The sequence below is a fragment of the Pseudophryne corroboree genome, chromosome 3, assembly GCF_028390025.1.
Source record: "Pseudophryne corroboree isolate aPseCor3 chromosome 3, aPseCor3.hap2, whole genome shotgun sequence".
Taxonomy (NCBI): domain Eukaryota; kingdom Metazoa; phylum Chordata; class Amphibia; order Anura; family Myobatrachidae; genus Pseudophryne; species Pseudophryne corroboree.
The window spans coordinates 180,677,070-180,702,107 of record NC_086446.1 but is presented as its reverse complement, the minus strand read 5'-3'; the positions used below and the strand labels follow the sequence as shown (position 1 = coordinate 180,702,107).

The 25,038-nt window shown below is 45.6% G+C and overlaps 1 protein-coding gene across 10 annotated transcripts in view; it reads right to left on the bottom strand.

The window, feature by feature from the left end:
* KAT6B (lysine acetyltransferase 6B) overlaps window positions 1-25,038 on the bottom strand; it is a 340,449-nt gene that overhangs the window by 70,457 nt on the left and 244,954 nt on the right. For all 10 annotated transcript variants that reach the window (XM_063958656.1, XM_063958655.1, XM_063958654.1 and 7 more), the window contains 3 exons: window positions 19,561-19,685; window positions 16,819-16,934; window positions 14,180-14,321 (listed from right to left, as the gene is read on the bottom strand). In XM_063958656.1, coding sequence (XP_063814726.1) covers window positions 14,180-14,321; window positions 16,819-16,934; window positions 19,561-19,685 — 383 coding nt within the window. The remainder of the gene's footprint in view (window positions 1-14,179; window positions 14,322-16,818; window positions 16,935-19,560; window positions 19,686-25,038) is intronic.

Here is a 25,038-nt window from a genome sequence, read left to right as displayed (position 1 = left end):
GGGTAGGGATGACTTCTTCTGGAATGCCTTTTTCCTTCAGGATCCGGCGTTCAACCGCCATGCCGTCAAACGCAGCCGCGGTAAGTCTTGGAACAGACAAGGTCCCTGCTGGAGCAGGTCCTTTCTTAGAGGTAGAGGCCACGGGTCCTCCGTGAGCATCTCTTGAAGTTCCGGGTACCAAGTCCTTCTTGGCCAATCCGGAACCACGAGTATAGTTCTTACTCCTCTCTTTTTTATGATTCTCAGTACTTTTGGTATGAGAGGCAGAGGAGGGAACACATACACTGACTGGTACACCCATGGTGTTACCAGAGCGTCCACCGCTATTGCCTGAGGGTCCCTTGACCTGGCGCAATATCTGTCCAGTTTTTTGTTGAGATGGGACGCCATCATGTCCACCTTTGGTTTTTCCCAACGGTTTACCATCTCTTGGAAGACTTCTGGATGAAGTCCCCACTCCCCCGGGTGAAGGTCGTGTCTGCTGAGGAAGTCCGCTTCCCAGTTGTCCACTCCCGGAATGAACACTGCTGACAGTGCTATCACATGATTCTCCGCCCAGCGAAGAATCCTTGCAGCTTCTGCCATCGCCCTCCTGCTTCTCGTGCCGCCCTGTCTGTTTACGTGGGCGACTGACGTGATGTTGTCCGATTGGATCAATACCGCCTGACCCTGAAGCAGGGGTTTTGCTTGACTTAGGGCATTGTAAATGGCCCTTAGTTCCAGAATGTTTATATGAAGAGATGTTTCCATGCTTGACCACAAGCCCTGGAAATTTTGTCCCTGTGTGACTGCTCCCCAGCCTCTCAGGCTGGCATCTGTGGTCACCAGGATCCAATCCTGAATGCCGAATCTGCGGCCCTCTAGTAGATGAGCACTCTGCAGCCACCACAGAAGAGACACCCTTGTCCTTGGCGACAGGGTTATCCGCTGATGCATCTGAAGATGCGATCCGGACCATTTGTCCAGAAGATCCCACTGAAACGTTCTTGCATGGAATCTTCCAAATGGAATCGCTTCGTAAGAAGCCACCATTTTTCCCAGGACCCTCGTGCACTGATGCACTGACACCTGGCCTGGTTTTAGGAGATTCCTGACTAGCTCGGATAACTCCCTGGCCTTCTCCTCTGGGAGAAACACCTTTTTCTGGACTGTGTCCAGAATCATTCCTAGGAACAGGAGACGTGTCGTTGGAATCAGCTGCGATTTTGGAATATTTAGGATCCACCCGTGCTGACGTAACACTAACTGAGATAGTGCTACTCCGACTTCTAACTGTTCCCTGGACCTTGCCCTTATCAGGAGATCGTCCAAGTAAGGGATAATTAAAACGCCTTTTCTTCGAAGAAGAATCATCATTTCGGCCATTACCTTGGTAAAGACCCGAGGTGCCGTGGACAACCCAAACGGCAGCGTCTGAAACTGATAATGACAGTTTTGTACTACAAACCTGAGGTACCCTTGGTGAGAAGGGTAGATTGGGACGTGGAGATAAGCATCTTTGATGTCCAGAGACACCATATAGTCCCCTTCTTCCAGGTTTGCTATCACTGCTCTGAGTGACTCCATCTTGAATTTGAACCTCTTTATGTAAGTGTTCAAGGATTTTAGATTTAAAATTGGTCTCACCGAGCCGTCCGGCTTCGGTACCACAAACAGCGTGGAATAATACCCCTTTCCCTGTTGTAGGAGAGGTACCTTGATTATCACCTGCTGGGAATACAGCTTGTGAATGGCTTCCAAAACTGCCTCCCTGTCGGAGGGAGACTTTGGTAGAACAGACTTCAGGAACCGGCGAGGGGGAGACGTCTCGAATTCCAGTTTGTACCCCTGTGATACTACCTGCAGAATCCAGGGGTCCACTTGCGAGTGAGCCCACTGCGCGTTGAAATTTTTGAGACGGGCCCCCACCGTGTCCGAGTCCGCTTGTAAAGCCCCAGCGTCATGCTGAAGACTTGGCAGAAGCAGAGGAGGGCTTCTGCTCCTGGGAAGCGGCTGCCTGGTGCAGTCTTTTTCCTCTTCCTCTGCCCCGGGGCAGAAATGAGTGGCCTTTTGCCCGCCTGTACTTATGGGAACGAAAGGACTGAGTTTGAAAAGACGGCGTCTTTTTCTGCTGAGAGGTGACCTGGGGTAAAAAGGTGGACTTTCCGGCCGTTGCCGTGGCCACCAGGTCCGATAGACCGGCCCCAAATAACTCCTCTCCTTTAAACGGCAATACTTCCATATGTCGTTTGGAATCCGCATCCCCTGACCACTGTCGCGTCCATAACGCTCTTCTGGCAGAAATGGACATAGCACTCACTCTTGATGCCAGGGTGCAAATATCCCTCTGTGCATCACGCATATATAGTAATGCATCCTTCAAATGCTCTATAGTTAGTAATATACTGTCCCTATCCAGGGTATCAATATTTTCAGTCAGGGAATCCGACCACGCCACTCCAGCACTGCACATCCAGGCTGAGGCGATTGCTGGTCTCAGTATAACACCAGTATGTGTGTATATACTTTTTAGGATATTTTCCAGCTTTCTATCTGCTGGTTCTTTGAGGGCGGCCGTATCAGGAGACGGTAACGCTACTTGTTTAGATAAACGTGTGAGCGCTTTATCTACTTTAGGGGGTGTTTCCCAACGCACCCTAACCTCTGGCGGGAAAGGGTATAGTGCCAATAATTTATTAGAGATTAGCACTTTTTTATCGGGGGAAACCCACGCTTTATCACACACCTCATTTAATTCATCTGACTCAGGAAAAGCTACTGGTAGTTTTTTCACTCCCCACATAATACCCTTCTTTGTGGTACTTGTAGTGTCAGAAATGTTCAATGCCTCCTTCATTGCCGTGATCATGTAACGTGTGGCCCTACTGGACATTACGTTTGTCTCCTCACCGTCGACACTGGACTCAGTATCCGTGTCTGGGTCTGTGTCGACCCACTGAGGTAACGGGTGTTTTATCGCCCCTGACGGTGTCTGAGACGCCTGGACAGGCACTAATTGATTTGTCGGCTGTCTCATGTCGTCAACAGTTTTTTGTAAAGTGCTGACATTGTCACGTAGTTCTTTAAATACAACCATCCAGTCAGGTGTCGACTCCCTAGGGGGTGACATCACTAATACAGGCAATTGCTCTGCTTCCACATCATTTTCCTCCTCATACATGTCGACACAATCGTACTGACACCCAGCACACACACAGGGAATGCTCTGATAGAGGACAGGACCCCACTAGCCCTTTGGGGAGACAGAGGGAGAGTTTGCCAGCACACACCAGAGCGCTATATATATATAGGGATAACCTTATATAAGTGTTACTCCCTTTTATAGCTGCGGTTTATAATTTAGCTGCCAATAGTGCCCCCCCTCTCTCGTTTTTACCCTGATTCTGTAGGGACTGCAGGGGAGAGTCAGGGAGCCATCCTTCCAGCGGAACTGTGAGGGAAAATGGCGCTTGTGTGCTGAGGAGATAGGCTCCGCCCCTTCACGACGGCCTTATCTCCCGCTTTTTTCTGGAAAACTGGCAGGGGTTAAATACATCCATATAGCCCAGGAGCTATATGTGATGTATTTCTTTTGCCATCCTAAGGTATTTCTGTTTTTTATTGCGTCTCAGGGCGCTCCCCCCCAGCGCCCTGCACCCTCAGTGACCGGAGTGTGAAGTGTGCTGAGAGCAATGGCGCACAGCTGCAGTGCTGTGCGCTACCTTAGTTGAAGACAGGAACGTCTTCTGCCGCCGATTTCACCGGACCTCTTCGTTCTTCTGGCTCTGTAAGGGGGCCGGCGGCGCGGCTCCGGGACCCATCCAGGCTGAACCTGTGATCGTCCCTCTGGAGCTAATGTCCAGTAGCCTAAGAAACCCAATCCACTCTGCACGCAGGTGAGTTCGTTTCTTCTCCCCTTAGTCCCACGATGCAGTGAGCCTGTTGCCAGCAGGACTCACTGAAAATAAAAAACCTAAAATAAACTTTTACTCTAAGCAGCTCAGGAGAGCCACCTAGCATGCACCCTTCTCGTTCGGGCACAAAAATCTAACTGAGGCTTGGAGGAGGGTCATAGGGGGAGGAGCCAGTGCACACCAGCTAGTTCAAGCTTTTAATTTCGTGCCCAGTCTCCTGCGGAGCCGCTATTCCCCATGGTCCTTACGGAGTCCCAGCATCCACTTAGGACGTTAGAGAAATAAGGTCACTTCCTGATGCATGTGAAGGTGAGACTCCAACCATTTGTCCAGCAGAAATGGCCGGGCATGAAATCTGCTGTATTGAATTGACTCGTAAGGAGCCACCATCTTGCCCATTAATCAGATGCAAAGATGTATGGAGACATTGACATGACTGAGCACCGAGCGAACCATAGCCTGGATAGTTAAGGCCTTGTCCATCGGGAGAAACAGCCTTTGAGACACTGTATCCAGAATCATTCCCAGGAACTGAAGACGTTAAGTCGGTTCCAGGTGATATTTCTGAAAATGTACGATCCACCCATGATCCGTAAGTAGGCGAGTCATGAGATCGATGCTGTGCAGCAGACGCTCCTTGGACACAGCTTTTATGAGGAGATCGTCCAAGCAGGGGACTATGTTTACTCCCATTATGCGCAGGTGCAGCATCATCTCCGCCATGACCTTGGTGAAGACCCTCGGAGCTGTAGACAGGCCAAAGGGCAAAGCCTGAAACTGGAAATGGTAAGCCTGATGAGGCGGCCACATGGGAATGTGTAGGTAAGCATCCTTGACATCTAGGGATACCAGGAATTCCCCCTCCTCCAGAGCGGGCACCACCGCCCGCAGGGATTCCATCTTGAATTTGAACACCCGCAGATACGGATTTAGAGACTACAGGTTCAAGATGGGGCGCACCGAACCATCTGGTTTGGGAATGACAAAAAGACTGGAGTAAACCCCCCTGTTGCGTAACGGAGGAGGTACTGGAACCACCACCCCCGTCTGCAAATGATTTGGAATAGCCTCTTGCAAGGTTACTTTTGCTGCGGGTAAAGCTGGTAAGCCCGACTTTAAAAATCTGTGTGGAGGGAGTGCTTGAAAATCCAGCCGGTATCCTTGGAATATGAGGTCCCTCATCCAAGGATCCCGGCAGGATTCCGCCCACACATGGGCAAAATGTTGAAAGCGAGCACCTACCTGAAAGTCGCATTGCTGCTGGGGCCAACCGTCACGCGGAAGGCTTATCGGCAGGGGATCTGGTGGTCTGGTCCTGGAAGACAGCAAGCTGCAGGTTTACGAGATCCTCTGGGAGTGGTGGAGACTCCTTGGCCCCTGCCTCTGAACCTCGCCACATGAAAGGACTGCAAGGAGGGTCTGGTGTAAGAATGTCTAGCAGGTAGCGCAGCAGACGGCAGATAGGTAGACTTACCCACCGTTGCTTGGGAGATACATTTATTTAATTCGTCTCTAAACAAGGCATAACCTGTAAAGGGAAGATTTTCTACACCCTTTTTGGAATCAGCGTCTGCCGACCATTGACGTAACCACAGAGCTCTGCGCACCGAAACAGCCAAGAGCTCTGTACGCCGAAACAGCCATAGCAGTGGGGCGGCCATTTACCTTACACAACTCTTTAATAGCCTTGCTCATAAAATTTCCAGCATCCTGTATATGTTGGAGCAGAGTAATGACCTCATCCCAGGGCAGAGAGTCTAAACCGTCAATAACAATATCAGCTGGCTCTTTCAGGGATATAGCCCCTGGCAGTACCAATTTCTTAGACAGTCTGGATACCGACGTATCGACTGACGGTGGGGTTTTCCCATACCTTCCTGTCCTCAGCTGGGAAAGGAAAAGTAGTTAAAAACCTCTGAGGAATTTTACATTTTTTATCAGGGTTCAACCAAGCCTCCCTGGCCAGGGAGTTTAATTCTTTAGACACAGGAAAAGTTGCCGAGGTCTTGGGCTTAACATTAAAGTATAACTCCTCCTCTGGTTCTGCCTCCTGATCCAGTATGTGAAGGACCTCTCGTACAGCAGAAATGAGAGCCTCCACCCCAGGAGACAGAGAACTGTCCTCATCCACATCCAGCTGATAAGAATCAGAGTCAGACTGGAGCACCTGTGGCAGTGAGCGTTTATGTGAAACCACTAGAGGGGGCTGAGAAATCTTCTTGGTATCTTCTGCTTTAGCCACACAATCAATAGAGTGTTTTAACACCTGTCTCTCTCTTTTAGCTGCAGCTAATTCTGAATTTACATTCTGAATCATGCTTTTAAAGCTATCTAGCCAGTCAGGTGCCTAAGAGCTAGGTCCCTGTGGAGATAAGGAACAATGGCCCTCATTCCGAGTTGTTCGCTCGTTCTTTTTCATCGCATCGCAGTGAAAATCCGCTTAGTACGCATGCGCAAAGTTCGCACTGCGACTGCGCCAAGTAACTTTACTATGAAGAAAGTATTTTTACTCACGGCTTTTTCTTCGCTCCGGCGATCGTAATGTGATTGACAGGAAATGGGTGTTACTGGGCGGAAACACGGCGTTTCAGGGGCGTGTGGGTGAAAACGCTACCGTTTCCGGAAAAAACGCAGGAGTGGCCGGAGAAACGGTGGGAGTGCCTGGGCGAACGCTGGGTTTGTTTGTGACGTCAACCAGGAACGACAAGCACTGAACTGATCGCACAGGCAGAGTAAGTCTGGAGCTACTCTGAAACTGCTAAGTAGTTAGTAATCGCAATATTGCGAATACATCGGTCGCAATTTTAAGAAGCTAAGATTCACTCCCAGTAGGCGGCGGCTTAGCGTGTGTAACTCTGCTAAATTCGCCTTGCGACCGATCAACTCGGAATGAGGGCCAATGCTCACACATGAGTGACCTTGCTGAGGATGGGGTAGAGTTACAAGCAGCACACACAACCATGGGGGTAATTCCAAATTGATCGCAGCAGGATTTTTGTTAGCAGTTGGGCAAAACCATGTGCACTGCAGGGGAGGCCGATTTAACATGTGCAGAGAGTTAGATTTGGGTGTGGTGTGTTCAATCTGCAATCTAAATTGCAGTGTAAAAATAAAGCAGCCAGTATTTACCCTGCACAGAAACAAAATAACCCACCCAAATCTAACTCTCTCTGCAAATGTTATATCTGCCTCCCCTGCAGTGCACATGGTTTTGCTCAACTGCTAACAAAAATCCTGCTGCGATCAACTTGGAATTACCCCCCATGTCCACAGACATCTTACACAATAGCAATACAGCACAACTCACTGACCAACACCTCCTACCTGACCCTCTCCATGGGGTATATTTACAAAGATTCGTGTTTTGGCCGTTTTGAAGGGTGTTTGAACTCGAATAGTATCGGGTGCATTTTACTGCAACTTTTTGAATCCTGATACGATCATTCACTAAGCTGCCGAGTTTTGCACAATCGTTTTTTCCGATGTCGATGTGATTCGTAATATCAGGCAGTGTTTTACGGGAGTGATGAGTAAAACACTGCCTGACAAAACACAAGGAATCCCGGCCGGATCTGTGAGATCCGTGTAGGGCTTCACTGTGTACCTTAAAAAGTTGATTAAAGTCTTAAAAATTCTGAAAAAAATTCTAAGCACAACCAGCCTCGGGCTCTTTGAGCCGGTCCTGGTTGAAAAAGTATGGGGGGGAAAATGACAGGGGTTCCCCCATATTTAATCAACCAGCACCGGGCTCTGCGCCTGGTCCTGGTTCCAAAAATACGGGGGACAAAAAGCGTAGGGGTTCCCCATATTTTTGAAACCAGCACCGGGCTCCACTAGCCAGGTACATAATGCCACAGCCGGGGGACACTTTTATCTAGGTCCCTGCGGCCCTGGCATTACATACCCAACTAGCCACCCCTGGGCGGGGTACCCTGGAGGAGTGGGAACCCCTTAAATCAAGGGGTATCCCCCCTCCAGCCACCCAAGGGCCAGGGGTGAAGCCCGAGGCTGTCCCCCCCCATCCATGGGCGGCGGATGGGGGGCTGATAGCCTTGTGAAAAAATGTGAATATTGTTTTTAGTAGCAGTACTACAAGTCCCAGCAAGCCTCCCCCGCAAGCTGGTACTTGGAGAACCACAAGTACCAGCATGCGGAGGAAAACCGGGCCCGCTGGTTCCTGTAGTACTACTACTAAAAAAATACCCCCAAAAAAACAGGACACACACACCGTGAAAGTATAAGTTTATTACATACATGCACACCTCCATACACACATACTTACCTATGTTCCCACGAGGCTCGGTCCTCTTCTCCATGTAGAATCCTTGGGGTACCTGTGAAAAAAATTATACTCACATAATCCAGTGTAGAATCAGACCTTTGTATAATCCATGTACTTGGCAAAATAATAAAACGGATACCCGACCACGCACTGAAAGGGGTCCCATGTTTACACATGGGTCGCCTTTCCCCGACTGCCAGGACCCCCCCTGACTCCTGTCAAAGAGGGTCCCTTCAGCCAATCAGGGAGCGCCACATCGTGGCACTCTCCTGATTGGCTGTGTGCGCCTGTAGTGTCTGTCAGGCAGCACACGGCACAGATACAATGTAGCGCCTATGCGCTCTATTGTAGCCAATGGTGGGAACTTTGCGGTCAGCGGTGAGGTTACTTTCGGTCAACCGCAAAGTTCCCACCATTGGCTACAATGGAGCGCATAGGCCCTAGATTGTATCTGTGCCGTGTGCTGCCGGACAGACACTACAGGAGCACACAGCCAATCAGGAGGGTGCCACGACGTGGCGCTCCCTGATTGGCTGAAGGGACCCTCTTTGACAAGAGTATGGGTAAACATGGGACCCCTTTCAGTGCGTGGTCGGGTTTCCGTTTTATTATTTTGCCAAGTACGTGGATTATACAAAGGTCTGATTCTACACTGGATTATGTGAGTATAATTTTTTTCACAGGTACCCCAAGGATTCTACATGGAGAAGAGGACCGAGCCTCGTGGGAACATAGGTAAGTATGTGTGTATGGAGGTGTGCATGTATGTAATAAAATTATACTTTCACGGTGTGTGTGTCCTGTTTTTTTGGGGGTATTTTTTTAGTAGTAGTACTACAGGTACCAGCGGGCCCGGTTTTCCACCGCATGCTGGTACTTGTGGTTCTCCAAGTAGCAGCTTGCGGGGGAGGCTTGCTGGGACTTGTAGTACTGCTACTAAAAACAATATTCACAATTTTTCACAAGGCTATCAGCCCCCCATCCGCCGCCCTTGGATGGGGGGGGGGGGGGGACGGACAGCCTCGGGCTTCACCCCTGGCCCTTGGGTGGCTGGAGGGGGGGACCCCTTGATTTAAGGGGTTCCCACTCCTCCAGGGTACCCCGTCCAGGGGTGACTAGTTGGGTATGTAATGCCAGGGCCGCAGGGACCAGTATAAAAGTGTCCCCCGGCTGTGGCATTATGTACCTGGCTAGTGGAGCCCGGTGCTGGTTTCAAAAATACGGGGTACCCCTAACGCTTTTTGTCCCCCGTATTTTTGGAACCAGGACCAAGCGCAGAGCCCGGTGCTGGTTGATTAAATATGGGGGAACCCCTGTCATTTTTCCCCCCATATTTTTTCAACCAGGACCAGCTCAAAGAGCCCGAGGCTGGTTATGCTTAGGAAGGGGGGACCCCACGCAATTTTTTTTCTTCAGTTTTTACACTAAACAGACCCTTTCCCATAGATAACCATGCACAGATCTCACTGATCCGTGCATGGTTATCCAAACTCGACTGGAAAAAGCAGGTCTATTTTTTTGCTGCTTTTTTTAACGATTCGAAAAAAAACAGACCCGCACTTGAGCACTCAGAAACGAACACCCAAATACGAATGAATAGTGAATGCCCGTATTGTATGAAATATCAGCCGCGTTTGACCGATGGTCTATTCATTCGTATTTCGGAACTTTGCAAATCAAACCATTACGAATAGTCCAAACACTGCCGAGATTTGTGCTTAGTGAATTCCCGGATTTGGACTTTGAATAAAAAACACAAATCGGACAAACTCGAATTCTTAGTAAATATTGGCCCATGAGAGAGAAAATGCTCTGTTCCTGGACTTTCCTGGTAATGTATAATTGCCATCACTTGTGGTGAAACACCTTTCTTATCAATTAACTAGCTCACCACAGGTGATGGCAATCATACATTACCAGGAAAGTCCAGGAACAGAGCATTTTCTCCCTCATGGAGAGGGTCAGGTAGGCAAGTATGACACAGACCCTAGAGAGCCCCTGTAGTGACACTGAGGAGCGGACACCAGCAAACAGAAACACAACACCACAGTGTGCAGAAATATGTGTATGACCTGATATTAGTGCAGCGGCGCTACTCCTGGCGTGCGCCCCCCTTTCTATGACCCCCACGTACCAGTTTTACAGTCTGTAGCAGCGTGGGTCCTGGAGGAGCAGCGTGCATGCTGCCTTGAAGATCAGCAGCAGCAGGAAAATGGCGCCTTCCCGCTGCTGGTCCCGCTCCGGGAGGCAAGGCCCCTTGTAATGGGTCACAGACCTTACCATAGTTTATACTGGCCACGTAGTAGAATATGCATTGTACAGTACACACAAAGCCTTGAGACAATGAGCACTGCGGGGCAACAGCCCTGAGCCAGTTAGTCCGCGGCGGGCACCGCAGCTTAGGGCCCGTGACCACCGCGTGATTGCCGCCAAAATTGCACTGGGGACCTGCTAACCGGGACCCCAGTGTAACACTCAACGCACCTTGTAACTTCGACATCTGTTAGAGGGTGGCGGCTAGCTGCTGTCTTGGGCACACATACTAACGATATGTGATCAGTACCTCAGGAGCTCAGTGTCCTGTCAGCTGGGATTATGAACCATTAACCCTCAGGAGGTTGGTTCAGTCCCCCCTCTAAGCCCCACGAAGCAGATAGTCTGTCTGCCAAGCAGAGCTACCTGAAAATAAAAATGAAACTTGAAGAAAAAATCTCTAGAGCTCCAGAGAAGTGCACCCGGCTCCTCGGGCACATTTTTCTAAACAGAGTCTGGTAGGAGGGGCATAGAGGGGAGAAGCCAGGACACACACACTTAAAGTTTTAAAGTGCCAGGCTCCAATGGACATGATCTATACCCCATGGTACTAAAGTACAAGACCCATATCAACTAGAACGTAAGAGAAAAATAAAAAATCTCTATTTGTGAATTAATTTAGGTATAAGAAATAAAGACTGAAAACGTTTTGTATACTTGGAGAAAATGATCAGGCAGCAAACAGAGGAATGCTATTTCTACATTGTCATGTGCTAGACAGGAGTACTCTGTAACCTCCCTGGATTGGAGGACACGAATAGGAGATATCACTCTCCAGGCTTTTTATTAAATCAGTTTGTATTAACACAATGTGGCATAAGCTTTTCCTGCTTTCATTTAAATACACCATGAAGCTGTGGGTATGCTGCCTTGGGCACATAAAGTTGTTTATTTAATTTCAATCACTTATGGCATAGAATAGCCTCGCCTTGCTGTCAGCCATGTCCACAGAGAGTATGCCCATTATATTAATTGCTGAATAGTGCATCTCCTCCTGCATGTCATTTCTCTATTATATCAGTAGACAAGTAGTGGCAGTGTGGAGTAATAAGATCTGTGCCTGACCACAAAATTAAGGAAATTCAAGGTAAAAAATAATAATATGTGTTAACTGCGGCTGACCATTTATAAATCAAATAAAAGAAGACTTCCAAAACAACACGGACTTGCTGCTGATAGCTCATATCAAATCTGAAAGCTAATACACAGTAATAGTAGAGGTAAGGAAGTGGTTATATTGGCGCATTATAGGTCATTGATAGAAACTTGCATTGTGTACACAAATGCATTAATAAAATAACATGTACGGCACATCTAATTACAGCATACTTACTAGACCTGAAATAATGGCTGTGGACGTTCATAATGTTGACATGGACATTAATAAGCTGACATAAAAAAAAATGACAACATTCATCCACAGATGCCAATAGGGTCAAAACATTGACATGATCATAATGTCGACATTTAACATGTCAACACAAGAATATCGACATACCATGGGCTAAATATAAGTCTGCGAGCTGCCAGAGGTGCGGCACTTTGTGCGAGTCTGCCTGTATTTTAAAGAGGGAATAATTTACAAGGCAAAACCAGGTTGGTTTGGCCTTGTAAATGATTGCTGCTTTAAAAACACAATTAAATACGTTAAGGTCCGTCTACGTAATGATTCCCTTAACACTAATGTGTTGAGAAATAAAGATATATTTAAAAATTAAATGGTGTGACCATCATCTTATCAATTGTATAGCCCATATACAGGTTTCTCAGGGCAATTAGTTTGAATCATAGGTCACTGATTGGTTATTTTGATTGGGTCACCTATACAACAGTATAAGGCCCGGTTGTCAAAGAAAAATGTCTGTAGCGCTGTTTGCAACAATACAGTGGACATGGACATACCATCCACCAGCCGTGTGATATTGCCACCTGTGTGAAAAAGTGGTTAGTTTATATTAGATCACACACATATATACTGAATACAGGGGTATGAGGTCCTGGTACTTAGAAACAATTGCCCAAGAGCGACACAATTGCTCTATATCAGATTGTCATGTGCTGATCACTCAGAAACAGAAGCAAAACAATTTGCCTGCAGTATACATCAATCGTACTTTATCGGAGATATGAGGCACATATACCTCAATTACTCAGTAGCTACAAAAGGGTTATAGAATGCTGGAGTAATGACATATATACCTCAAATTCTCAACAGTTACCAATTAGTTTCAGAATGCTGAGTTCATACAATAGATATTGGAAATTTAATTACAGTCGTGTTAGAGGTGTGAGGCACATGTACCTCAATTGCTCAACAGTTACCAAACAGTTTCAATACTGAATCTTTAAACACTAAAGAGATGTATAAAGTGACCATGATACAGGTATGACCCCCCTTCTGCTGTTCTCCCGTCTTGCCAACCGGTATAGGACGAGGAATGAGAGAGGGTAGGTGCACCCAACTTGGCCAGTTGACTGTTGAGAATTTGAGGTATATATGTCATTACTTCCAGCATTCTATAACCCTTTTGTAGCTACTGAGTAATTGAGGTATATGTGCCTCATATCTCCGATAAATTACGATTGATGTATACTGCAGGCAAATTGTTTTGCTTCTGTTTCTGAGTGATCAGCACATGACTATCTGATATAGAGCAATTGTGTCGCTCTTGGGCAATTGTTTCTAAGTACCAGGGCCTCATACCCCTGTATTCAGTATATATGTGTGTGATCGAATATAAACTAACCACTTTTTCACACAGGTGGCAATATCACACGGCTGGTGGATGGTATGTCCATGTCCACTGTATTGTTGCAAACAGCCCTACAGACATTTTTCTTTGACAACCGGGCCTTATACTGTTGTATAGGTGACCCAATCAAAATAACCAATCAGTGACCTATGATTCAAACTAATTGCCCTGAGAAACCTGTATATGGGCTATACAATTGATAAGATGATGGTCACACCATTTAATTTTTAAATATATCTTTATTTCTCAACACATTAGTGTTAAGGGAATCATTACGTAGACGGACCTTAACGTATTTAATTTTTCTGACTGAGGTCATTTAGATAAGAATACATATATTTTCCAACATATTTTCACACATGATCACATATTTACTAGTGAATCCACACAGGTTTTGTAGATTTCAATTTTTAAGGCATATTTAATAAAATGTGTACTTTTATGATTGTTTCATTAATATTAAAAATTATTGTGTTACCTCAGATAAGAGTGCTCCCTACCAGGGTTATCTTGTCTTCTCTGTAGTCTTTTTTGTGATACGTGTTTCCATACCCTTGGGAGTACCACTGACCGTCAAAATCTTTGTTACCAATAATACCAATTTGGTGTAGGTATACAATTGACCAATTAAGGGAGAGAATATCCCAAGAGTGTCCGTTAATTCTGAGGTATCTATATATTGTTCAGTTTTTTCCAGTGCGGCCTTCCCCAAACCCCCCTTTTTTTGCTTTAAAAATACAGGCAGAGTCGCACAAAGTCCCACACCACAGGCAGCTCGCATTTAACCCCATATTATTTAGCATATTCTAGCCTAATACTGAACCGTACTGTCTCACCATATACCAAAATGATGACAATAAAGTTTCGGTAGTTGGCCCACCTTTTCCATTAGCCTCAATCAGCTGGCAGTAGTAAGCAGATCACATTGGCACACTCACCTCAAATACTGAGAGATCATCCTTCCGATAGATTTCATTGGCTGGAGGATGGAACCAGCCACACTTCTTTAAATGGCGCAGTAGTATAGTCTTACTTTTCATATACTTCAGACAGAACTCACACAGGTAAAGCTTTGGTAATCTAATTAAAATATATAAATATATATATATATATAAAAAGCAGAACAAGATCAGAATCAAACACATTAATAAATAATTTTACCACATACTACTTTTCTGATCAGACAGTCCTGCCAGAATTGTTGTACAAATTAAAAACTTTGACATTAAAAAACATAATCTGCTCCATGCCAGCTGCATAACACACATTTTATTCAATATTATCTTGTAGATCAGGCCTAGCCAGGGGCATAGCTACACCTTTGGTGGCCCCATAGCACAATTTCCATGAGGCCCCCAGCCCCCCCCCCCCCCCCCCCTGCCCTTCCCGGCCAGAGACTACTTACGTAGGGCTCAGTCCCTCAACCGCTTTACCCCGATCCGATGGTGGACAGACAGCGGGTGGAGTCGGCATACAGGCGGAGTGCGGCTCAGTCCCTCAACCTCTTTACCCCAATCCGATGGTGGACAGACAGTGGGTGGAGCCGGCGTGCGTGCGGCTCAGTCGCTCAACCTCTTTCCCCCGATCCGGTGGTGGACAGACAGCGGGTGGAGCCAGCATGCAGCTCAGTCCCTCAACCTCTTACCCCCGATCCGATGGTGGACAGGCAGTGGGTGGAGCCGGAATGCGGCTCAGTCCCTCAACCTCTTTCCCCCGATCCGATGGTGGACAGACAGCGGGTGGAGCCTGCGTGCTGGCTACTCTGCAGGACTGCCCGGCCTTGCTCTGTTCTCTCTCCTCACTGACTTAAACAGGTAGGAGGCAGGGCTGTGGTCCGGGGATGTCCCTGCAAGCACAGCTGCGCTTAATCCCAGCATCTGACAGTGAGGAGAGACGGAGCGGCCAGGAGAGAAGGTAAATAAAAAGAAGCACAAATAGGTGCAGGGAGAGTGCAGGGCCCCGGAGGCAGCCAGTGCCCCATAGCAGCTGCACTCCCTGCACCTATGGTAGCTACGCCCTTGGGCCTAACTGAAGAAGAGCTTCTCAAATGGACTTTATCTCCTCCACACTTTCAGTAACTGTGTCTGTGCCAATTCACTTCAGCCATCATCACAACTGCCAACTACTTAATCATAGAAATAATAGGGCAGGAGGCACACAGGGAGCTAATCTGACTGTGTAATCCAAAACCCAGTTGTATGCATAGTGCCAATAAATAATAATGTATTAAAAGATTACAATCCCCATTTACATTTACAAAATTATTACTAAAATAGTACATTAAGTAGGAAAGATAAAGTTTAACCTAGAGGTCCAAAGGTAACTGTGACATACCTGGCAGTGTAAAAATATAAAAAGAAATACCTCTCAAATTACATCTATAATGTCATAATAGAAAGTACACAAAACACTATTGCTAAAATAATTCTGAACACTAAAATTCATCCAGGTTGCTTCTCCTTTATCCAAAATCCAAAACTTTATGAGCGCGACTGCAGTAGTGACACATTTGCTTTACTTCTGGTGCCAAACATTTTGGATATTGGAGACTAATGGGTATATTCAATTGCAGTCGAAAGCTGCCGTCTGTCGAAAAGACGGCAGTTTTCGACTTTTTTAGGTCGAAAGGGGTTCCGACCTATTCAATCTAAGCCCAAATTTTTGGACAAGTCAAGGTATTCGACTTGTCGAAAAGCACGTGGAACGGCGGAATAGCTGCTTGTGTCAAAAACGTGCTTGTGTCAAAAACGGGGCCAAAACTTCCATCTCAATTCGACTTTAAAAAAAGTCGAAGTGAGATGGGGAGAGCAGCGCCAGAGACGGGGAGAGCCGCACCGGGGACAGGGAGAGCCGCGTAGCCGGAGGATGTCACAGCCGCCGCTCACAGCAGCGTCCACCCGGCTCCAGCAAGCGAGACCTCTCTTGCAGGAGCCGGGTGGACACTGCCGTGAGTGGCGGCTGTGATGCAGGGATGGGGAGAGGCAGAGTGACGGGGGCAGACGGGGGAGAGCCACGGGCAGACGGGGGAGAACCACGGGCAGACGGGGGAGAGCAGCGCTACAGCAGAGGCTATATAGCCGCTGCTCTCCCCCGTCTTCCCTCCCGCATCTCAATTCAACTTTTTTTTAAAAGTCGAATTGAGATGTCATTGAATAGACCAGGTCGGATCCATTCCGACAAATGAAAGTCGGAATGGATCAGACTTCAATTGAATATACCCCTAAGGGGTATATTCAATTGAAGTCGGATCCATTCCGACATTCATTTGTCGGAATGGATCCGACCTGGGCTATTCAATGTCTCTGCACTGTCCGTTTGGACCACTGTTCCACTTAGTTTGGCTTCAGCAGGGAAAGCAAAAGGTCAGCGCCCACTAATAAATTCAAATATTCAGGAAAATACAATTCTCTGCGCAGAATATACTACAGCAATATGTTGAAACAACTATGTAGTGACAGTATCGCTGTGGGACCCCCCCCCCCCCCCCTTTATTTAATTTTTTATTTCAGTTACTAAACCAAACTAAACAATAATTTAAACATTTTTATGAACAAGCTGGAAATGTCCAGGCACTCACCTTGCATATTCCTGTGGGTAAGGCGAAGAGTACCATGTCTGTATTTCATATTTTCCAAACTCAATGACTGAGGGATAACGCCCAGTGTGGTCACCTAGAGTCTTGCAGCCTATTTTCTAACCAAAGTGAAAACAGAATATTTTAGTAACAAGTATAGATTCAAATATTGTAACAGAAGTGTATAATAAATAAGATTGGCAGCCTTACAAATAAGCAGAAGCTAGCTTGTGTACATGTTTTTACGTTTTAATACAACCCTTGTGGAAACTAGGATATATCCATCCATATTATTAGAGACTTTTTCTTTTTTTTTTTTTTTTTTAAGTAGGTCATCATTCTGGAATAATTTAAGAGAAAACAGAAGTTGAAATTGAATGCAGATAAATGTAGGGTTATGAGTGTAGGCATTAACAATTACACTACTTACGCAAATGTCATACAACTGTGAATAGACAGAAAAGGACTTCGTAATGCCATTTAATAGAAAGCACAGTGGTAGCAGGCAGTAGTGGCTGCAAAGGGTAATACAATCTTGGGATGCATAGAACAGAGGGATTAAATGTGATGCAACCATGGTATTACTATGCCATTAGTCACTACTGAAAGCACCCCTTACAGTAAGGAGCACACAGGAAGAGTTAAGATGGTAGATAGGGAACGTCATAAAAAAAAAAGAAAAAAGTAACAGTTAAAACAAAAAAAATGGGAGGAAAAGGATATAATTAATATGAATAACTATATGGAAAGTCAAAACAGAGTTGCCAACAGAACTCATATCAATGATATTATGTAATACTGAAGTATTACTAGGTAAACAATACTGCAGACTATTCCAACTTACATTGCATGGTTAAAACGTTAGAAAGCTGTACTAAGTGTATTTATATCTGTACTATGCATAGAACTTATAGTGATATAGTGTGATTTACTGACCTTACATTTGTTAGATTTAATTACACCTTTTGCAGAAGGTGGAGGGTTGCTATGTGGGGGACGGGGTTTTAATCAGGATGAACGCATGTCCGCAGTCTTATTTATTCAGTATAGGTCAGGACGCCTATAGGACGCTGCAGTGCCTAGTATATGAAGTGGCTACTTATAAAGTGGCAGCTAAAATCAATGGCAGTGTTATACATGTGTTAAACCGAAGGAAAACAGAAGGCAAACAAACCAACAAGATAACAGAAGGACTGCGATACAACCACAAAACTCAGGATCATTATGTGGCCTCTCCTAACCTCTACCATGAGATCTCCAGGACCAGGCTTACCACCTCTCCAACTGAGAACATGCCCCTGGGCTTAACCCTCAAGATGAGCAGGGAACTGTGCTGGGAGAGCACCAGGACCAGGTTCAGCAGGGACATCTCCATTGCTCCTGAGTGTGCTCCCCACATTCTCATACCCACCCGTACTATGATATTATTAAAATGATGTTATCCCAATTTTCCTTCTGCCACTGGTTACATGCAATTCCCCCCCCCCACCCCGTTTGTTTTCTTTTCTCTTCCACCCCACTGTGTGTTTTTCCTGTAATGTTTACCTCCACTGATTGCACACCCTGCCATTGCGCCCTACATACAGGGTACATCATACTAATACACAAGTGTCAGTTTTCCCATATATGCACTGGGCCCTTGTTTGGCTCACCTCCCACAGTGTAACCTTCGAAGTGCGCCCAACATGCTTGCCTAATCTAGTACACTTGTGGATGGGATGAAAAATAGACCTGGTGGTTTTGTTGGAACCCTACTCTGAACTTTAGGACTCTGAAATCACCCCCATTTTGTGTCATCTCTTCAAGGGGTAGACTATTCCACCCTGGGCAATCCTACGCTGTGCGCCCAAGATGGCTGCCACACCTGGTACCTTGTGAGGGTGGAATACACAACCCTTGGAAGTTCTTACCCAAAATGCCTACACCAATCTTGCATTATGCTTTCCACGTGATTAAGGTTTTCTTTTATGTATGTGTGGCTTATCTATTGGTGTATTACTTAGATCCTCAGTATTATGTGTATTGTTTTTCATGTCTGTAAAGCGCCTTGAGTCCTGTTGGAGAAAGAGCGCTATATAGATAAAATTATTATTAATTATTATTATTAATGACCATACAGAAAATATCATGTTTTTTAAAGATAAGAAATGGTGTATGTAGCTATAATTATTAGGGGACATTACGATATATGCTTAACTAATCCAAGGCATTTATCAGAATTACTTTTTTTTTTTTTTTAGGTGGAACATGGACTTCTTCCCCTCAGTCACAATTTGGTTACTTTGCATTGCTTTGTATCACCAAATTTAGGGGGTATCAAATTGTCTCACCGGGGGCTATCCTGTTAACACCAATAAGCCGGCGCGAGCCGCGGCCTATGAGGTATTTTGTTTCATCTGCCTTCGGCAGGCAAAACCAAATCTCCGGCGACCAAATTGGATAGCCTGTAAAAAAAATACGGATGAAACATCGGGAAAAATTGCAAAAAAACATCAATTTTTCACGCCCGATGTTTCTTCACAGGTAATTGGATACCCCCTTAGAATCTATGAAATTTGGAACTTGACAGACCATCAAATTTACTAATCTATATAATTAGTTAGTGTATGAACTGTATGGTGTACTAGTCTAAACTGCAAAAATTTAGTACTTTGCTCTCAGCAATTAGTGTGAGCTACTAATAAGACGCTCAAAGTTTAATCCCACGTAGCACACTTTTTTAAAGTCTCTGTAGCAAGCACATACCTCAAAAGATAGCTCCCTTGCCTGTCGGAAAATGTCAACATCTTCCTTGGTGACAAATTCTGGCCGGTCTGGAACACACATCGCATTCCACCGCTCCTGCTTGATATGCAACTTCAGGTCGGCATCTGATGTTCAAAGTATAAATATTATTCAAACACCATGGTAAAATTATAAGTACTGATTAAAAATGTGAACAGACATTTTTACACAAGTAAAAGAAAGAGCACAAAACATACACACACACACACACACACACACACACACACACACACACAATCAAAAAGATCTGCGTGACCTAAGCTCGCTCTTTCTGCAACACAGGTACATTTTATAATATTGTCAAGAATATATACCTAATGATTTGGGGGATAAGATCCATATATAGTGCAAATATTATAAGCACATAATAAATGTTTGTGACCATAAGCATTCATTTGTGATATGCTTATTTCTAGAATGTCTCTACATTTTATGGGGTTGGGTATGGGATCCCGGCAATTAGAATGCAGACGGTCAGAATATCGACCCCGGCATCCTGACGGCCATAATCCGACAACGGTGAGAAAGTAAGATAACCCTAATCCTCCCTTCCCACTGCTTAACCCTAACCCATCATTCCCACAGCCTAACGCTAACCCTCCCCGATACTTACTGTACATTCGGGATTCCAGCGGTCAGAATTCCAGTGTTGGCATTCTGACAGGTGTTGGGATTCCTGCCCCGTTTTCCGGACCGCTGGCATCCCGTACGTCGGGATGGCAACTACATCCCATTTTACGGTGTGCACTTTTTGGCAACAAAAATGTTCTTTAATGTTAAATCAACAAGAAACAAAGAATTGTTTTGTTTGTGACCATATTAAAACTAAATTCAAAAAATATTGCCTTTTCTTAACAGGTGGCTCTCAGAATAAATAGTGCAAACAAGTCTCACGGTTTTGGTATGAATGGTCGACCATGTTAAGGTCAACAGTCATTAGGTTGACACCGACATGGTTGGCATGGAAAAATGGTCGACACATGAAAATGGTTGACATGGGACAGGTCGACATATGAAAAGATCGACATGGATTTTTGAACTGGTTTTGGTGTCATTTTTTCCATAACATGACAAGGAACCCCAATTAGTGTACCGCGTCCCCGTGCATGGCTCGCGCTGCAAGGTTACTATTCCAAATCGTAGTCCACAAGGATGGTCAAGTATGATAAAGTTAAAAATCTATTTAATTATTTTTAAAGCCATGTCGACCTTTTAATTTGTCGACCTGTCTTGTGTCAACCATTTTCATATGTCGACCATTTGTCCATGTCAATGTCGCCCAATAGTGGTTGACCTAGTAACTGTCATGTTACAGCCTTATTCCAAAATGGAATAAATAAATTTTTCCCCTCAAAATTCTACACACAATACCCCATAATGACAACTTGAAAAAAGTTTTTCTTATACTTTTGGAAATTTATTAAAAATAAAAAACTGAGAAATCACATGTATATAAGTATTCACAGCCTTTGCCATGAAGCTCAAAATTGAGCTGAGGAGCATCCTGTTTCCACTGATCACTCTATCGGGAGATAAACCCTTTTCTGGTCTGTGTCTAGGATCATGCCTAGAAGAGGCAGATGAGCTGTAGGAACCAACTGCGACTTTGGAATATATAGAATCCAGCCGTGTTGCCGTTACACTTCCAGAGAAAGTGATACGCTGTTAAGCAACTGCTCTCTTGATCTTGCTTTTATGAGGAGATCGTCCAAGTACGTGATAATAGTGACACCTTGCTTCCGCAGGAGCACCATCATTTCCGCCATTACCTTGTTGAATATTCTCAAGGCCGTGGAGAGACCAAACGGCAACGTCTGAAATTGGTAATGACAATCCCGTACCGCAATTCTGAGGTACGCCTGATGAGGTGGATAAATGGGGACATAAAGGTATGCATCCTTTATGCCCCGAGGTACCATAAAATCTCCCCCTTTCAGGCTTGCAATGACCGCTCTTAGCGATTCCATCTTGAACTTGAACCTTTTCAGGTATATGTTCAGGGATTTTAAATTCAATATGGGTCTGACCGAACCGTCTGGTTTCGGGACTACAACATGGTCGAATAATAACCCCCTCCTTGTTGAAGGAGGGGAACCTTGACCACCACCTGCTGAAGATACAATTTGTGAATTGCAGTTAACACTGTTTCCCTCTCGTGGGGGGAAGCCGGCAGGGCCGTCGGTGAGGGGGCATCTTTTCAAAGTCCAGCTTGTATCCCTGAGACACAATATCTATTGCCCAGGGATCTAACAGGGAGTGAACCCACTTGTGGCTGAACTTACGAAGGCGTGCCCCCACCGGGCCTAGCTCTGCCTGTGGAGCCCCAGCGACATGCGGTGGATTTTTGTAGCGGCCGGGGAGGACTTCTGTTCCTGGGAACTAGCTGTGTTGTGCAGCTTCTTTCCTCTGCCCCCGCCTCTGGCAAGAAAGGACGCACCTCGGACTTTCTTATTTCTTTATTCGAAAGGCTGCATTTGATAATGTCGTGCTTTCCTAGGCTGTGTAGGAATATAAGGCAAAATATCAGAATTACCAGCTATAGCTGTGGAGACCAGGTCCGAGAACACATTCTCCACACAATCCTCAGCCTTCCATTTGCTTCTTAAGTCGGCATCATCTGTCCATTGCATATTCTACAGGACACGTCAAGCAGAAATCGACATAGCTTTGACTCTAGGACCCAGTATACTCATGTCTCTTTGGGCATGTTTTATATATACATATCTCTTAAGACAGCATCTTTAATATATATATATATATATATATATATATATACATATATATATACATATATATATATATATATATATATACATATATATATCTATATGCATACTAGGGTCTCAATCTCTGCTGATAAGGTACCTGTCCACGCTGCCACAGCGCTATAAACCCATGCAGACACAATCGCCGGTCTGAGTAGTGTACCAGAATGTGCACGCTATCTGCAGGATCCCTGAGAATAGCTGTTACGTCAGGGCTACCTTTTGGGCAAACGTGACACCCTAGGGGAAGATTCCCATCATATCCTGGCCCTAGTGGGGAAAGGCTACTGCCTGAGAATTCTTTGTGGGAAACTGCAGTCTCTTGTCTGGAGATTCCCGCTCTTTTTCATCATGAGAGGAGGGAAATTTACCTCAGCTTTCTTCCCCTTAAACATGTGTACCCTTGTGTCAGGGACAGATGAGTCATCAGTGATATGCAAATCATCTTTTATTACAATAATCATATATTGAATACTTTTCTGCCATTTTGGCTGTAACTTTGCATTATCGTAGTCGACACTGGAGTCAAACTCCGTGTCGATATCAGTGTTTATTATTTTGGATAGTGAGCATTGAGAGACTCTAAAGGTCTCTGCGACATAGGGACAGACATGGGTCGATTTCCTGTCTGTTCTCTAATCTTTTGTGCAATAAATTCACCTTAGCACTTAATTACACATATCCAAACAGGTGTCGGCGTTGTCGACTGAGACACCTTCTCACACACATATTTGCTCCATCTCCTTCTTAGGGGAGCCTTTTACCTCAGACATGTCGACACACACGTACCGACACACCACACACTCAGGGAATGCTCATCTGAAGACAATTCCCCCATAAGGCCCTTTGGAGAGACAGAGAGAGAGTATGCCAGCACACACCCCAGCGCTATTAACCCAGGAATAACACAGTAACTTAATGTTAACCCAGTAGCTGCTGTTTATATTGATTTTTGCACCTAATTATGTGCCCCCCCTCTCTTTTTACCCTCTTCTACTGTGTAACTGCAGGGGAGAGACTGGGGAGCTTCCTCTCAGCGGTGCTGTGGAGAAAAAACATGGCGCTGGTGAGTGCTGAGGAAGAAGCCCCACCCCCTCGACGGCGGGCTTCTGTCCCGCTTTCATGTACAATTTTGGCGGGGGCTCATACATATATACAGTGCCCAACTGTATATTATGCAAACTTTTGCAAAAGAGGTCTCTAATTGCTGCCCAGGGCGCCCCCCCCTGCGCCCTGCACCCTTACAGTGACCGGAGTATGTGGGTGTAGTGTGGGAGCAATGGCGCACAGCTGCAGTGCTGTGCGCTACCTCATATGAAGACTGGAGTCTTCTGCCGCCGATTTCGAAGTCTTCTTGCTTCTTTCACCCGGCTTCTGTCTTCCGGCTCTGCGAGGGGGACGGCGGCGCGGCTCCGGGATCGGACGACAAAGGGTGAGATTCTGTGTACGATCCCTCTGGAGCTAATGGTGTCCAGTAGCCTAAAAAGCAGGACCTATCTGCAGAGAGTAGGGCTGCTTCTCTCCCCTCAGTCCCACGATGCAGGGAATCTGTTGCCAGCAGAGCTCCCTGAAAATAAAAAACCTAACAAAATACTTTCTTATAGCAAGCTCAGGAGAGCTCACTAAGTAGCACCCAGCTCGTCCGGGCACAGATTCAAACTGAGGTCTGGAGGAGGGACATAGAGGGAAGAGCCAGAGCACACCAGTATCCAAATTCTTTCTTAAAGTGCCCTGTCTCCTGCGGAGCCCGTCTATTCCCCATGGTCCTTACGGAGTCCCCAGCATCCACTAGGACGTTAGAGAAATCTCAAAAACACCTTTTTCACGTTGTCATTATGGGGTATTGTGTGTAGAATTTTGAGGTAAAAAATAAATGTATTCCAGTTTGGAATAAGGCTGTAACATACAAAATGTGGAAAAAGTGAAGCGCTGTGAATACTTTCTGGATGCACTGTAGGTTCTTTGCAGTGTTAAATGGAAAGATACTCATACCTGGGCTAGTACAGTAGTAGGTTTAATAACTGGATCTCATTCTACAACTTGGTTGTAACCAACATTTAAGAAGCACAAGTACTCTTGTTACTCTTAAGGACTTAAGCTGGGTACAGACCTACACAAGTATCGGACAACCCATTGTCCCGATATTGGGGGAGTGACAGACTATTTATAGGTGTGTTTGAAGTACCAATGCAGGAGCGTTAACCGATAAACGGCTTATAACGCGCCTGCAAAAGTCAGGATCGAGATGTCGCACATTATGTGCTGCACTGTTGACCTTTCAATCCCCATATAGGAGACACTTACCTCACTGCTCCTGCCGCAACCTCACAGGGTGTCGCTCGGCTGATCAGGAGCGTTTCACCCAATCAGCTAAGGATCAGATACAGTATGTGTGTACCCAGCTTTACTAATGCGCAACTGCCTAAGGGGAACATGTACTAAGCAGTGATAAAAGTGGAGAAGTGAGCCAGTGGAGAAGTTGCCCATGGCAATCAATCAGCACTGACGTAACATTTATAATTTGCATACTTTAAAAGTATACAGAGCAGCTGATTGGTTGCCGTGGGCCACTTCTCCACTGGCTCACTTCTCCACTTTTATCACTACTTAGTACACGTCCCCCTAAATTTGATATGATTTGAAAATATTAGAGATGTGGAGTTGTAACAGGTTT